The sequence below is a fragment of the Labrus mixtus genome, chromosome 11, assembly GCF_963584025.1.
Source record: "Labrus mixtus chromosome 11, fLabMix1.1, whole genome shotgun sequence".
Taxonomy (NCBI): domain Eukaryota; kingdom Metazoa; phylum Chordata; class Actinopteri; order Labriformes; family Labridae; genus Labrus; species Labrus mixtus.
The window spans coordinates 9,942,208-9,958,089 of NC_083622.1; the positions used below are offsets into that span (position 1 = coordinate 9,942,208).

A 15,882-nucleotide genomic window follows, 5' to 3' on the forward strand; every position below is an offset into this window, starting at 1 on the left:
GCTTTCTATGCATTAAACTTTAAAGGCAATCTGAACAATCCTGGTCTGCGCTGGATTACTCTGATCTTGAAATACAGACTGTAGCATTTATAAAGGTAGTGAAATGATTGACAATTTGATGAACACAAAAAGAATCAGCCAAAGTTTAAATTAAATATATACCCGTGTAAATAACAAACATTTGATGGTGCCATTTTCTAATTTGACAGTTTGTAGCTTTTCTGAAGTTGACATCTTTAGTTTTAAAATAAATCTCTTTTGATTCTTAATTGTTGTAAATCTAAGTTTTAACTTTTACACAACTTAAAGATACACTCCACTTTTAATAAATATACAGCACAGTTCAGTTTCTTGTAATAGAGAGTACCACTAGTCCTGTGAAACCAGGTGTATGAATGATGCATTCATGTGATGTCAGACACGTCAGTGTTTGAAAGTTGAAAAATGCACCTAAACGCTAAAGTCAGAACAACAACTCAGAAACTCAGGAAAGAATTCGGTGCTCGACTTGATGTCATATTTGTCGTCAACATGGCGGTGAATTGATGTTCTGATAATGGTTTGAATTTTTTTTCATAATTTAAATATTGCACATTAACTTTCACTTAAATATATTCCTTATATTCGTAGCATCCGAATTGAAAGCACATGAACTTCAGAAGGAGCACATGAATGCAGCAAAAGTATTCAGCTGTAAAAGAAAACATACCTGATGATTTCACAGTGATGTCATCAGGGTTGTCTTGACAAGTTGGCTGTTTTTGGAAACCCTACTGTAGGTGGAGGTGTTATCAGGTGATTATAATGACCCATGTCAAGTGTGAAATAAGTGCAGCTCAAGTTTCTCTCAAATCCAACTGCATCCTTGCTACTCCGGCTGGTCAAACTGGAACCAATGGCAACAACACTGGAAGACCCAAAAAGTTAGTCATCTTCCCCTTGTAGTGTTGTACTTGGTCTTGAGACCACTTTTTGGAGGTCACGGTCTCGTCTCGGAATTGAAAGCAGTTTTACTCGGTCTTGCCCGCAAACAAGATGATGATCTCTATAGTCTTGGTCTTGTCTCGGTCTGGGAGCTCTCTGGTCTCAGGACATCTGGGTGTTGACTACAACAGTACCCCTTTGCGTATATCATTGTCTGCTATCAGCCGATGAGCCCAAGATTGGACATTAACGAGTGATAGATGAAAAATGCATTTTAAACTAATAATTTGAGTTGAGCTCTCTCTCTTCACACTTCTGTTCTCCTCGTCAAACCTGACCTCACAGACCAACATGTGCACTCCAGTACACTTTGAACTCAGATTTGAGGTCAGCGCGAGTGTTTTTCATTCACAGGAGCAGAGAGGCTCTCCGTATCTGTGTGTTAAAGACTATAATCGCTTTGCCTCGACTTGCAAAATCTTCTGGAAACCATTACAGCAGTGTTTGATAACGTCCTCAAGTTCCCTCCCCGAACCCTCCACGCACACACCCTGCAGATTAACTACTCACCGATTAATTAACACAATTACCTCCGCGCGTGCCAATCGGTGTCTTATCAACCTCTGTCAGGCCTTAAACTGTAAATTAATTAATATCCCCTCTCTCGTCATTTCTTAATTACCTCAGTTCCAGCAGGAATTCTGGGAAATGCCTGTGTCAGCTTCTCTGTTTGGTGCTCACCCTTATTATGACTTTGCTGGAAGCCCATTGGTTCGTTAGATAGAGTATGAAAACACGCTGTGCTCATGTTGATGAGAGGTGATGATGGGATGACAGGATGTTAAGAGTGGCTCTTGATATGAAGAGATGCTCCTTAATCTTTGTGTTTCTCCAGCTGAAGGTGACACTCGACTTTTAGAGAGCGGCATGTTTTCACGAGCAAGTCAATTAATATCGCTCTGAATTCTGATCTAAGATGTTTGAGAGTTGTTGGTTTTTTTTTTAATGAGGATGGATTTGACTCCAAACACTTAAAGCCCTTCATGTTTTTTCATAAATCATGAAAGAGGCAGCAGAAATTCAGATGAGTTTTTTATTATTATTATTTGTCATCTTTGAGCTCAGGGTGACGGAGACTGGCTCGATCAAACTGGTCACGTCTGCTCGGGTTCACCTGCTGATCACTGGAAGTTAAAACATCAAACATGAGAACAATTAAAGGTTGTCATAGACATTTACAAAAACAAATACATTTTGAACAAGGCACTCTTTTGAAAAAAGTCTTTGAACATTGTTGAAGGCTTAGAAAGTATTCAAAAGAACATTTGAGGTGGCAATCGACTGAAACTGTTTTTACAGAGAGAAACGTTTTATGTACAGGCCTTTTTTTTAATCCAGTGTATGACATTTGTTGCCTTTATTATTGTTTTGATTCTCTCTTCTTTCTCTTTTTACATTGTTGTTTCCTTATCATACACTGTAAAAAAAAAAAAAAAAAGTCTGTAGAAAATACGATAACAAACTGTTAAATGGCAACAGGAAAAGATCGTAAAATCTAAAAAGGTTTATCACCGTGGTAAACAGGGAAACAACAGTTGAAAAATGACATTTTTACAGTCATAATATGTTGAAAACATGTATTTTTTACAGCAAATAACCGTATAAAGGTTTATAATGTATATGTTATTTTTATAGTAATTTACCGTAAACAAATAACAGTTGTCTACTGTAAAATGTACGGTTGCCAAAACGTAAATACCTGGCCATAAATACCACAGCGGTATTTCACCGTAAATTATACGTTATTTTTTTAACAGTGTAGTTCTTTCAAAGATGTTTCTAACCATAACTCATCTTCCTCTTGGAGCAGGCCCAGTTCTACAAGGGAGCAAAAGGTGGTATTGCACCCTCATTTTAAATTTCTGCACCCTCAATTGAATGAAAGCAAAAAAATAACGATTGTTTTTTTTTACAATAAGTAATCAAGGCTTTTGAATGACGACAGTGAGTCAGATCGTGGTAATATTGCATCAATGATCTGATCGTCATGAGCAGTGGTGATTCTAGAGTCTGTTTGGGCCCTAGGCAAAAATCAATTTGGAGCCCTCCAACCGGCGTCCATTACCGTTATGTCTGCAGACGGTTACTCATCTTCCTCTTTTTTTCCTCTCTCCTACAGACTGATTATTCCTCTTCATTTTTCTTTGTTTACTGTCATTGGCAAACTTTTAATTTCCACAGCAATTATGCGTGCAACGCTTAGCAGGGCAAAGAGAGTGAGTGCTGTCAGATGGGACCATTTTAGGGGGGTTTCCTACTGTCATTGCAAAATTTGCACATTTACAGTCATTGTTTTGGTTCAAGTTTTTCAGCCTTCAGGGGCCCCCCACTGGTCTAGGGCCCCAAGCAGTTGCCTGCCTTGCCTGTTGACAAGCTGCGCCTCTGGTCACAAAGTGCATGTGACCTGTCTGTTCACTGGGGACCATGAAGGACTCATAATATCTACTCTATTTTTCATTGCTGTTGCTGGTTACTCTAGCTGCTGCACCCTTTTTAAATCTCACATGCACCCTAAGTCGTTTTGTTTTAGAACTGCCTTGGAGAGTAAAATTAAGTTGTTTTTGTCTTGTCTTAGGTTGGACCAATCTACAACACTTTGGGGCATTTTTGGTTGTCAAAGCAACCAAACTGAAACCATCTTTATTCTCTAAACGCCCTGTACTCTGGCTTACCTGCTGATACTTGTCACAGCAGTGGAAGCGCACATCGTTGAGTGTGGAGTCATCCAGGCCCAGCTGGTAGTCCTCCATCTTGGTCTCGATGCCACAGATTCCTCCGTCGTTGCACGTCTCGCTCCAGTAGCCGTATTCCCCCCACTGCATGCCGGGCCCCTCCAGCAGCGGGTTGCTGCTGCAGCGGAACCTGATGTTGTTGGCGGCCGTGTCGTCGCCGAACAGGCCGCGATGAGACTCCACGCTGAGCTGGAAGGAGGTGAGCACGCCGCTGGGGCAGTACTGGGGACTAGACCATTCACCAAAGCTGCAGAGGGAAGTGGGAAATACATGAAAAGGAGGGGACAAAATTAGGAAAAGATCCAAGATGGGGGTGGAAACATTAAACGGACATTAAGTCAGTTTAACAACATCTCATTTGCAATCCTGGCAGAAGTTCTGCTTTTAATTCCCCTCTGAACAGATGGGAAACCGCCATTCTCCAGCCTCCTGCTGCTCTCAAAGAAGTGCTTAATTTAAGTAATTTAAATCTAACCATCGTATTACAGACCGGTTTGTCCCATTGGCTGCTAATCCACAGGACAGACCGAGCCACAGGAACAGGAAAGAGCTGCATATTTAAAGATGTCAATGAGCACATGTCAGAGGCAGAGAAGCTGAAAAAAAGGTTAAGGAAAGTGTTTATCGACATGTCCATTAATGTCCAACATTGAATTACCTCCCACTGAATTCTGGCTCCCTTTATATATTATTATATTAGTGTACAGTATAGTTTGCTTTAATGCATAGTAAACCTTGATAGCCTTAAAGCGGTACATTTTTCACTTGAACACCAACAATCCTCATGCAGTCCGTCTCAAAACTTAATGCAATATTCACTAGAATGTTTAGAGCAGCTGTACCAGGTTGGGAAAATCTTGCTTGTGGTTAGACTCAGTGATATTTCACGCTACGTTTTTACTGTTTAGTTTTATTTCATGTCCTGTCTTACTGTTTGTATCCATTTATTTTGTATTTTGGGCTTCTATATGTTTAATTTTCTGTTCTTTTATTTTATATATTTTTTTGTTTTAGTTTTATTTGCTTTAAAAAAAAAAAAGAGTAACTACAAAGAATTAATAAAACATTTTAACCATTAGTAAAGTCGTTGGTTACTTTATTTGTGTTTACCATTTTAAGAAACTTACTATCCAGTGTGGGATTCAACCGAGTACAGGAAGCTCCTGCTGTCGTCCTTGGCACAGATGAGACGGATCCCGTTCAGGGCGGTGTCGTCAGCCCCGTACTGGTTTGACTCCACCTGAAGAAACACAAATCAGTTCCCAGAAGGCGTCACAGGTCAAACAGGTTTTGTTGTATTGTTGTTGTTGTTGTTGTTGTTGTTGTGATCTCTGCTGCAAAATTTGGCCTAAAAATTCAACATGAGATATTTTGCACGCAGGTTAAAGGAGCAATATGTAACTCTGTCACGAGGGTTGAAGATGATGTTGCTACCTGAGCATGTTGTGGATTAGATATTTACCCCTCTAACACACCTGTACATGATAGGTTTACTGAAATGCCCTTTTAAATATTAAACCCATTAAACAGAAATTGTAAACACTCTTTGGTTGCAGTAATTGTTCTTCTTCAAACTGGCTGTACAGTAATGTGACAGTAGCCCAAGTCCTCTGAGAAGTTTCCTCTTTGTTAGTTTTTCCGAACTGCAGCAGCAGCACAGACAAGAAAACAGATGAAATATGTGCTCAAAAGATTAAATAGGCAAACACACTTGTATTTGACAAACTGAGCCAGCCTCATTCATTTCAGATGGTTTTTTTATTTTGTAATTCTGCACTGAGTTGGTCGGAGACTTTTTTTTGTCTCACACCTGGTGGTGGTCCTTGCGTCAGAAAACATTACTGTACAGCCTATAATTAGCCCTTACGTTGATCGCATTGATCCTGTTCCTGTGTGAGTGAGTGTGTTCATCTTTTTTTAACTAGAGAACATGATGTCATGAGCCAGTTTACTTTACTGTAAGATGTTTATTCTTACCACAGAAGGTGTACGTTTAGTGTATTTACCCTCAAACTGAAGCCAACAGCGAAGAAGTCTTTCGGACACATCTCGGGCCAGGTCCAGTTCCCAAACTGCTCTCCATTATTCACGGTGAGCAGAGATCTGTACTCTCTGCTGTTAAAGGCAGTGCCGCCACGCTGCAAGAACTTTTTCTCCTCACAAAAACCAGCGGACAACACAGCCAGCAGGGCCAACGTGGTGAACAGACTTGCCATATTGACAGCAGTGAGTCAGTGTTACACGCAGACTAACAAGAACCGGGGCTTCAGGCTGGAGGCTCTTATAGCTTCCCAGCCAATTCCTAAACAGACCTCTCGTATCAGGAAGAATCATTGACAGAGTAGCAGGCCGCCATGGGAATGAACAGCTGGAAAAATAAAAGTTTTTTATCACTGATGTCACACAGGGTCACTGGTGTGCTTTCAATAATTGGTACGTTTTTGATTTCACAACTTGAAGTTGTATCTGCATCACCAGCAAGAAGATCTTTACATAACTGTATGTAACAGAGTCAAATATGCTTCTGTATCTTGAAGGTTTTCTTGTTATAATGACACAAAATTACCAGGAAATTTTCTGTTTTATGTTTGTCTCAGAGGACAAATTGTGTTGTCATTAGCAGCCTCTCCTTTCTTTGTTTTCTTCCTCTTCGGTTATTTTTATATAATCATTTCCCCTTTTTGTACAATTCCCTGTGGGAGAAGTGGGTGTTCATTGTTTTGTCTTTTTATCTACGTACATCTATCCCTTTATTTATCTTATTATCTTGTGTATACTTTTGTTCCCCGCAAATGTTTTTGGTGTCTTTTGCAAGCTACTGGTATGCTTTTGGGTTTTTTTCCAGCTTTTTTTTTTGCCTTCATTTGGACAGGTCCGTTGATAGAGCAGGGAATCTGGGAGGTAGAGACTCAGGTGACATGTGGGAGCCTGCAGGTCAGACTTAAACCCGGGCCCCCCGCTTGGAGCATCTGTATATTGCGACCAAAGCGCGAGGCCATCAGCGCCTCATCTGTTGGTATCCTGTATACGTTGTCGTATTATTGGTCATAAAAGTTAACTTTCTGTGCACAGCAAGTTAAGCTTCCTTACATGCTGTACTTGTATTTAATCTGTGTTGGCTCTGGGGCGGCCTGGGGAATTTCAGCGGCCTTTGAGGATTTTTGTCTGTGCTTTTCTTTGCCAGTCAGCCAGAGAGAATAAATGTGGTCGGTTAAAAGAAACCCCTGTGTGATGTGGTGTGGTGTGGTGTGAGTTGCTGTGCTTAAAGTAGTTTAATTGAATTAGAACAAGCTTTACACAAAGTATTTTTTATAATAAAAAATATAAAAGTCATAAAAAGCCCAAAGAATAATCCTAGAAAATCCATCCAAATCCATCCATTAAATCCAAATTAATTTTTCAAATCAAGGTGAGACAGTTATTGTAAGCTTTAGTCTGAAACATAACTGATGTCAAATGTATCCTCACACAAAGTTTGAAGGATTAATGGCACAATGCGGAGAGATAAAATGTCAGCTCAGTCCTTGGCTGAATTAAGTGATAAAGGAGGAGTTCTGCCGTGTTGGCCGCCTGCTCAAAAATGTAAACAGCATGTAGTTTTCTCATGATACAGTCGATGTCATCCCCACTTCAGATCAGCCACAGAACCAAGCATGTATTGTTCAATAAGCTTTGTCATTGACATTTAACATGATCCAGGACTTTAGCAGAGACCCAGAAACTGCTGACATTTCTTATAACTCTGGAGAAGTTGGATCTTGTCTGCGCAGTGGGCTGAAGTCGGACCTGAAACATGAAAGTTAAATGTCATAAAAACCCTGAAGGTCTGTGAAACAATCACTGACAAAACTCTGAGCAACATGCACACTGATGTCAGGACACCTCTTTTTCCACCAGTAGTAAGCTGCTCCAAATACAGCTGCACTGAAGCCGAAGCAGAAGGAGGTGATGCCCAATGTCTTCTTCAGGCGTTTAGCATCCAGCGGATAAGTGTCTACAGAACATCAGAGAATTCATGACAATGTCTTTGGCTCTTTGAAACAAATATAACAGAGAGTATCGTCTAGACCTGCTGTCTTTTTGTGACAATGACATCTATAATAGATGAGCATACATATAAGGCTTTCACACTTGCAGAGAACTCCTGAAAAACTCTTCAGGAGGAGCTGTATGTGTGAACGCAAACATCAGAAATTTTCCCTCGGACTTCACCCGAAGCTTCTCCTTCCAGCCCCCTAGAACTTTTCTTCCGCAGCAAGTTGGAGTGAGCTGATGTGCGAACGCAGCACGACATTATCCGGAGAATTCATCCTGAGCCAATTGGAGAGGGTGGTGACGTTTATATCCTGTGACAGGAGTCAGTGCTCGCGACCGCTACGATCTCCCTGCACGTAATTAAATTATTAATTAAAATTCAGCTGTTTGCATTCACACATACAGCTCCTCCCTGCTGCAAATATCAGGAGTTTTTTCAGGAGTTTTCTGCAAATGTGAAAGCCCTAACACAGTCTTCCTGCATACACCAAAGCCTGCTGAGATGTGATTGGTCAGTACTATGCAAAATACAAATCTAATACAAACAGAAATTATAAACACTACAGATACCCAAGTCCAGTCCTGAGTGAACAAATTCTAAAAAAAAAAACCCATAAAGAGATTAGCACAAATATAAAACGAACCACTTTCCATTTAGTTCCTAAAGAGTTCCTTCAGAGAGAAGAATGACATGCGGGAGCCTGACGGTCGGACTTAAACCCTGGCCGCCCGTTTGGAGGACTAAAGAATCCGTACATAGGGCACGACCAAAGCGCGAGGCGAGAAGTTCCTTCACCAAGAAAACACCACTAAAAGCTAAAACCTGATGAGTAAAACAGATATATCTCAAATGTGTGTAATCTAAATCTCAAGGCTGCTTTAGCCTGTTTATGCTTCCAGACTTATCCTTACCCCAGTCCACATCCAGATTCTTTTGCAGGCTGCTGTGGTCCACCCTGCAGGTCACTCTCTCCCCCCTCCTGGGTATTAACTCCAGGAAGGAGTGCACCTGGAAGCTCCAGTCCCCGTTGGCCATGATATCTGAGGACGACACATCACTGGTGACCTCTACCCCGTCTCTCAGCCATCTCACCCTCACTTCCTGAGGAAAAAAACCCAGAACGCTGCACTCAAGCACGGACTGCTCCCCGTAGTCCGCTGGCTCGGTCTGACGGACTCTGACAACCGGAGGCACTGGAGCGTGGAAATGATTAGAGCATAAAATTAGTTAAATGACCTTCAAGGCAGAGTGCAGAAGAGAGAGTCAGGGGCTAAATAGTTTTCTTCAAGTCATTTAATTAAAGAGTGGAAAGAGAAGAACAGTTTCCCATTTTTCCAATGAAGCAAATTAATCCGATGAGGAAGTGTTCAGTGAACCATTTCCTGTTTTCAAGTTTTGTGAAAATCTCAAAAACATACCTTTTCTATCGCGTATGCTCCTTTGGTAATATTTCGCGTTGTATCTGCAGACAATCTCCACTTGAATTTTTCGGAGCTCCATTTTCCAACGCTGTGAGTTGTAATGGTCGGCGTTCCTCATGCCCATTTCTCCAAAGCCAACATACTTCCCAACCCGAGAGTCATAGAGCGTAACTATCTCCTTGTTAAACACGTTCTTCACTAAAAAGACCATATCTGAGAGGTCGTCTTCCCCGTACTCACAGTCATACATAGCCTGATACACATATCCACCTGGAAGACACAGAAGGACAGTCAGTGTGGACAATCATGACAACATCATTATTAATCTGCTGCATTTGTTGTACAAGTTCCTCAATTCAAAATTGAAGGATTGTGCAAACGTAACTTTTAAATGTCTTTGAAGCTTGATCCAAAGGCAACTGGATTTGGTTGAAGATGTGGCTTTTCAAGATCTTCAATCAAGACCAGTTGCCTTTGGATCAAGCTTCGAATTAACCATGACCTGCATGACGGAGAACCTACAGATATTAGATTTGCAGATTTTCAGTCACCCAGGTGATTGTAGTCAAATGTTTAATCCAAAGGACCACTGGGCTTGGTTGAAGTTCTTGAACCAACTCCCAAAAGGCTGTTTCTAAATTCTGACCTCATGGGGAAGTTGGCATTCAAAGCCCCAATTAGGAAAATGAAAGGGGTTCTGATGGATGCAATAACCAACATCAGACCGGCCAATATTTTGGATACTAGGCTAAATGCATTTTGTTAGCACTTATCATCAGATATCAATCAAGTATGGTCACATGCACAGTTAAGTCGAGCTACAGCTTGATAAGGCCAGACTGCTGTTCTTGTCCCAGTTTACATGCACCAAGGGAGGATCGATTTATTGACGGAAGTATGTCCGACTTTGCTAAGGTAGGTGGTGATATTAACCCCCTTGCAGCTAGTCACTATTAAACCTTCTTCTGGTTGACCTCACTAACAAGTTAGCAAATGGCAAAGGGATGGTTCAATGTCAAACAGTGAAAACATGGATAACTTTTTGTACTACACTTTACTCTTAGTACAAATGCTAAAAAAAACGCTATCCCACTAGCTTAAGGTGATATATAAAGGTAAACAACAACACGACTTCTGCTATGCTCCCGATCAAAGCTCGATGTGGGGACTTTGAAGCATGCGCAGAAACCCTAGTCCAGTTTGGGTCTGTTTGAGATGTAGGCTATAGATGCAAGAGTTAATCAATCTACAAGCACCTGCCAAATGATCTAGGTGTGTCAGTCCGACTTAGTCCATATCATTTCAGTCGGACAAACATGTTTACATCTCTTTTGAAGGTCTGGTGTCGGACTAACACAATAAATCAACTTTTTCTAACTGCATGTAAACAAACCGAGTGTCGGGAGATGTGGGCAAGCTAGCGTCAGGTTTGCTTTGTGGTGATAAATTAACTTCTCCAGTCAGCTGTCATCACAAATAATATTCAACAAGGTCATGATCATTCACAATAAAATTCATGATCTGTCTAAGTAGTCAGTTATTTTTACCCTAACATTGTAATTTTGTCTCCTTAATGTCTTGTGAAAATAATGTCAGTAAATTTGCATATTTGTGTTTTTTCCTGCATTTTAAAAATTATTTTAAATGCAACTAATTTGACAGATAAATGATACAATGATTGAGTCATTGTGATAAAGCCATGAAAACTGGAAAGCTAGAATAAGCTCCTGTGAGGTATGACAAAAAGTACAAAAAGTATCCGGGTTCTGCAGAAACCCTGAACAGTAGGACGAAGATTAAAAGTTGCACAGCTGTGTATAATCAACTTCCGTCAGAATAAAAGAGGAATACATGAAAACGTACCTGTTGGTGTAGCCCAGAGTAGAACAGCAGAGACTGTGAGCCTGTAGAGAAGAAAGAGTCTCATCTTCTCTTAAACACTAAAAACTACAAGAGAAAGTTCATCTGCTGCTGCAAAGCAAACAAAGTCGACTCTGTTTCTAAAATCTCCTCAAACTCAAAATGTTAACCTCATTCAGCTTCCTGCTTCATTACAATAAATGTTGCAATTTGTCCTGCATGGGCAGTGCTGAGATGAACCGGTTTGTCGAGTCTTGTCTTTGCGGAAGTTTTGTCTTCATACCATTTAGAAAATAACCTGCACCTCTTTAAGAAAAAAAAAAAAAAACTCCCAGCAGCTCAGTTGACAAATCAAAAAATAATATCCACTTCATGACTTCAATCATTTCACGTTTTCTTCACCATTCCTTTCACAAACCAATGGTAATCTAACCCCTGAATTTAGCCAGGTCATTAGATCATGTTCCTTTTTTTCTGTGGTTAAGTTGATCTTGTATCCTTCAATCTACGAGACGTTTCAGCTATTCAAAACAGGAAGTAAAATACCCAAAAACTGGTTTTGAAATACAAAATAATGCCATTTCAAATATGAGATTGAATATGCAATTAGTCAACATTAACTATTGAAATTCAGAGATTAATCACAAATACAAAATAAAATAAAAAAGAATCATTTGACAGCCCTAGTAATCACCTAAACTATTATTTATCTAAATCGTGTTTAATCCCAACAATAAGTTAAAGCATTAAAGGTCCCATATTATGCTTTTTCTGGTTTTATATGCTCTTTAGTGTGTTTTCCAAGTGTCCTGTGCATGTTTAGGCACATCTATTTGCAAAAATTCAAAGTCCGCGGAAACGCGCCTTCTCCTACGTCCTCCTGTTAGCTGTAGCATTAGCCGCATGTAACGCTCGGTTCTAGCCCCCCTCGATAAAAGTTTGTCAGTCCGACGTCATTGTCAGTGTGAGATCACTGATCTAAGCCCATTGGCTCGTTGTGGCAAGCCCTGCAGCTCAATTTCCGAGACGCGTGCTGAGCAACTGACCAATAACGACAGAGCGGATCGGCAGACCAATCAGAGTAGACTTGGCCCACGTGGGGTCTAACAGTGTGGGCTCAGCAGAGCGTAGCTGACGGACTCAGAGCGGAGAGGGAGCAAGGAGGATCAGTACATGAAAACAGACACTTTTTTCGAAAAGTAGGTACATAGATGAAATATACAAACCCCAAAAAAGGGCATAATATGGGCTCTTTAAACATTTTTTGGAGGGTGTGTTGGCCATTTTTTTATTTGATATAGTAAAATACCAGCTGTTTCCGTCTGAAGTTTAATGAGCTTTATTATATGCAAGCTAAAATGTACAATACAGACACAAGCACCTTTACCTTACTGCTGTTTGTGAATCTCAGGATTATGTTTTAGTGTTGTTGTAAAGGGAAAAAGAAACAGACATACAGTAGATAGCATATGAAGGTGTAAAATATAGCACCATGATGGGGACAAAAACAAAACCTCAGCCCAGCTCACTCCCAGAGGAAAAACACAAAGGGAGAAAAAGGATGGAAGGACGATCACAGATCTGACACCGAGAGATTCAGGTGTTTGTCTCGATGTGTGTTACGCCTGGCAGGACTTGTTAGCTTTCACGATGAACCAGAGTCCTGTGACAACTCCAATCAGCCCCAGGATCACACCACAAACACACAGCGCTGTCTCCACAAGCTGCTGGTCTGTGTCTTTAACCTCTGTGAGGGGGGAAGAACACACAAAAACACAGAGCATGAGCTTTAATGACAGGAATAAAGCTTTCACTGTAATCTACCTGAAGACAACATTTAGTACCAGTAACATGAACTAATATAAGAAAAGCCTGCACATCATATCAACCATGCTAGATGCTAACTGCTACACAGTTAGGTCTGAATGTCTAATATTCAGATGATGTGACCGATGGAATTGTCCCCTATCGATGCAGTTCAACCATACACAGTAAATATTAATGGACGAAGTCTGAGTGAGGTCAGCCATCTGTTTTTTGTACCCGGTTGTAAACATTTTAATTTATGCCGACAAAATGACTTTTTTGCCTGTTGTGTGTATGTGACATCCGGTGTTTCTGGAGCCATGCAGCCTCAAGTGGACACTTGACGTACTGCGGGATTTTGCACTTCCGCATTGGATTCATTTTTCAAGACCAGAGGTTGCAGCATGAGTTCAGCATCTTTTAATGCTCAGCTTACTAAACGCAAACAGTGGGAACTAATTCTCTCTTTGAATTTACATAAAAAGTATTTATTTGCCATCTGATACATTTTGATAGAGTTCATCCCTCGTCCTTTTTAAATGATCTGATAAATGCAAAATCGTCTCCTCTTTGCTCTTCAGTTTCTCTGAATGAAGTGGCCTAATAATCCTTTCTGCTTATTTTAAACCCACCAACTCGCCACATTACGTCCGACCTACCCCAGAACTTGGTGAGAGGCTCCCGCAGGCCGATGTGCCCCACGCTGCAGGAGTAGATGTCGTTCACCTGCGGAGTGAACTCCAGGTAGGAAGCGGTGTTGAAGCTGAAGTCCTGGTTGGAGTAGTACTGAGTCTGGCTGACGACCATCTGGTCCACCGGCTCCTCGTTCCGGGTCCAGATGATTGTAACTGTAGGCGGATGGAAGTCTTTGACGAAGCAGATGAGCGTGTTAGGGACCCCGATTTCGATCTCTTGTTTCGGGTGGATCATAGAGGTGGGACTGGCTGCAGAAAGGTGAACCAAAAGTTTGACAGAGAAAGATAAATTAAGACGACAACACATGGCCAAATGTATGTGTCGATTGCACAATAATGTTTTTGACATTTCTCCCTGAAACAACAGGCACAGGAAGCCATGACATTTAACACATTGTTTCATTGTATTGTGGAAGTCTAAAGTTACACTGACTAACACTTCATGCCCACGGAGATAAAGAGTCCATGGTCAGATTTCAGCGGTGGCTTCTATCGTCACCCCGGTTCCTTAAACCATTAAACAATGACAGACATTGTTACCTGCTCTGACGACACACACATAAACACACATAAACACACACACACACACACACACACACACACACACACACACACACACACACACACACACACACACACACACTGGTTTATTACACCTCACAGGGATCGTCCCTGCACCTGTTCCTCCCTCTACACAAGAGGTTTCCATTACTTTGTTCTTCGGTAAAGGACACTTTCCATCAGTGTGTGAATGTGAAGATGTCACCTGAGGTGTACAAGCACTTTGAGAACTCACAAGACTAGAGCCGCGAGCCACAAGGAGCACAAATGCTTCAGGGAGAGCCAATTTTGTTCATGTCATTTTGCTAAAAATATTCTATTTACTATTATTACTTTTATTTTTTTCAGTAATAACAAGGGTGGTCTAGTGGTTAGTGCGCTTGCTACACGTACAGAGGCTGAAGTCCTAAAGAGCGGGCGGCCAAGGTTTGAATCCAACCCGTGGCTCGTTTCCCGCATGTCTCCCATGACTCTACCACCGTCCTATCTCTAAAATAAATTATAATAAAGGCATTGAAAAAAAAAAAGTAATCACTTTTGTTTTGGCGTTTTTTTATTCAACTAAAAGATCTAAGAACCTAAGAAACTAAAGAGAGCTCTATGAGTATCGTAAATGTGTTACCTATGTTCGCTGCAGGACTTTTAGCTCCTGCTATGGCTCGTGGGATGTTGTAATAGCAGGTACCCAGGTTGACATATGAGTCTGGGGCCAGTCCAGGATCAGGAATCCACTCGTCCCCGAACTCTGGCAGCCGCTGGACCGGCTGATGGGTGAACGTGTCGGTGTGGAGGAGCTGATCGCCGTCGAACTCAATATCATTCTGGCCGTCACCCGTGACGTTCTTCTGACAGAAGGTCAAAAAGCGAAGCAGGTGTTTACCTGTAATTTGATTAAAAAGATTAACAAAACATTTAAGAGGACGTGGCGTGCTGTGCCATTCCAGGGTCTGAAATCTGTGGAGAATAAAAACATCAGGCATCACTCGAGCTGCTGCAAACATTTTGGCTGATTTGAGGTTCATCAGCCACATGGGCAGGTAACCAATCTCTTACCACTAACCCTTTAAAACAGCGTGAAAATGGAAGTAAAGGTGTTTTTTTTTTATATAATGCAGAAGGAGAGAAAAGTGTGTTTAAAAATGTTTCAACACATAGCCTAACAGATCAAAAACAACATACTGTCTCCTTACTTTAATTTTCTCCTTTTGAATCTTTGTCGTACATGCCCGTCTATTTTCAAACACATCATAAACCGCGGACTATTTTGAAAATCTTACCGTGACTGCATTTTGAAAGACAAATCACCAGCAGCACCTGGAACAACTTCACTGCCATGTCACATTTCATTTCCTCCAAGCTGAGCAGATTCCAAACAATGACAACAGTGGATCATGTGTTTGAAAACTTCCTCTTACAGTCACACGAAACAATCAGAGCCTGTCACTCAGCGTCAACAATGTTTACTAACACCCTGAAAAAACACTGATGTCATCTTAACATGAACACCTGCTGCCACCTAGTGGAGGGAAATCATAATCACATCATTACGGCGAGGTTGACATTTTCATAACAAGTCATAGTTAAATGTTACCCTCCATCATATCATGGATCATTCTGGGGCTTCATTTAATTTCCCCTCACTGTTAATGAAGCATGCTTTGTTTTGTAAAGTGTAAAGTTACTTAAAATACCAAATTCACATTTCTTAATATTGTTTTAATTGTTTTACATCCTTCATCATAATATTGCCATTTAAAATGTATTTTCTAAAGCAGGTGAGTTCTTTC

General features: G+C 40.9%; 3 protein-coding genes across 4 annotated transcripts; all 3 read right to left on the minus strand.

Annotated features, from left to right (window-relative positions):
- Positions 1-2,003: 2,003 nt before the first annotated feature.
- Positions 2,004-5,986, minus strand: LOC132983544 (vitelline membrane outer layer protein 1 homolog). The gene is made up of 4 exons (XM_061049887.1): positions 5,723-5,986; positions 4,844-4,956; positions 3,657-3,963; positions 2,004-2,108 (listed from the first exon to the last, which is right to left on the minus strand). Exons 1-4 carry the CDS (start codon positions 5,930-5,932, stop codon positions 2,106-2,108), a joined length of 633 nt encoding a protein of 210 aa, XP_060905870.1. The 5' UTR covers positions 5,933-5,986; the 3' UTR covers positions 2,004-2,105.
- Positions 5,987-6,109: 123 nt separating this feature from the next.
- On the minus strand, positions 6,110-11,308 carry LOC132983541 (class II histocompatibility antigen, B-L beta chain-like). 2 transcript variants are annotated; one of them, XM_061049885.1, is made up of 5 exons: positions 11,037-11,308; positions 9,414-9,443; positions 8,664-8,945; positions 7,599-7,710; positions 6,110-7,502 (listed from the first exon to the last, which is right to left on the minus strand). In XM_061049885.1, exons 1-5 carry the CDS (start codon positions 11,098-11,100, stop codon positions 7,451-7,453), a joined length of 540 nt encoding a protein of 179 aa, XP_060905868.1. In that variant the 5' UTR covers positions 11,101-11,308; the 3' UTR covers positions 6,110-7,450. The 2 variants fall into 2 exon arrangements, with proteins under 2 accessions (XP_060905868.1, XP_060905867.1); XM_061049884.1 differs by having other exon boundaries at positions 9,171-9,443.
- A 1,048-nt stretch (positions 11,309-12,356) lies between these two features.
- On the minus strand, positions 12,357-15,754 carry LOC132983543 (H-2 class II histocompatibility antigen, A-U alpha chain-like). The gene is made up of 4 exons (XM_061049886.1): positions 15,373-15,754; positions 14,718-14,975; positions 13,499-13,783; positions 12,357-12,780 (listed from the first exon to the last, which is right to left on the minus strand). The coding sequence occupies exons 1-4, from the start codon at positions 15,440-15,442 to the stop codon at positions 12,653-12,655; spliced, it is 741 nt and encodes a 246-aa protein (XP_060905869.1). The 5' UTR covers positions 15,443-15,754; the 3' UTR covers positions 12,357-12,652.
- Positions 15,755-15,882: the final 128 nt, after the last annotated feature.

Bases quoted from the DNA above. Each gene is read 5' to 3' on its own strand.
- LOC132983544 (XM_061049887.1), bottom strand. From the start codon at position 5,932: ATGGCAAGTCTGTTCACCACGTTGGCCCTGCTGGCTGTGTTGTCCGCT. The intron at 4,957-5,722 runs GTAAATACACTA...GTGTTTCTTCAG, and splicing joins CTGTTGGCTTCAGTTTGAGG to GTGGAGTCAAACCAGTACGG. The intron at 3,964-4,843 runs GTAAGTTTCTTA...TTCCCTCTGCAG, and splicing joins GTTGAATCCCACACTGGATA to CTTTGGTGAATGGTCTAGTC.
- LOC132983541 (XM_061049884.1), bottom strand. From the start codon at position 11,100: ATGAGACTCTTTCTTCTCTACAGGCTCACAGTCTCTGCTGTTCTACTC. The intron at 8,946-9,170 runs GTATGTTTTTGA...TCCACGCTCCAG, and splicing joins GAGCATACGCGATAGAAAAG to TGCCTCCGGTTGTCAGAGTC. The intron at 7,711-8,663 runs GTAAGGATAAGT...GATGTTCTGTAG, and splicing joins GAATCTGGATGTGGACTGGG to ACACTTATCCGCTGGATGCT.
- LOC132983543 (XM_061049886.1), bottom strand. From the start codon at position 15,442: ATGAAATGTGACATGGCAGTGAAGTTGTTCCAGGTGCTGCTGGTGATT. The intron at 13,784-14,717 runs GTAACACATTTA...ACCTTTCTGCAG, and splicing joins AAGTCCTGCAGCGAACATAG to CCAGTCCCACCTCTATGATC. The intron at 12,781-13,498 runs GTAGGTCGGACG...CCCCCCTCACAG, and splicing joins GCCTCTCACCAAGTTCTGGG to AGGTTAAAGACACAGACCAG.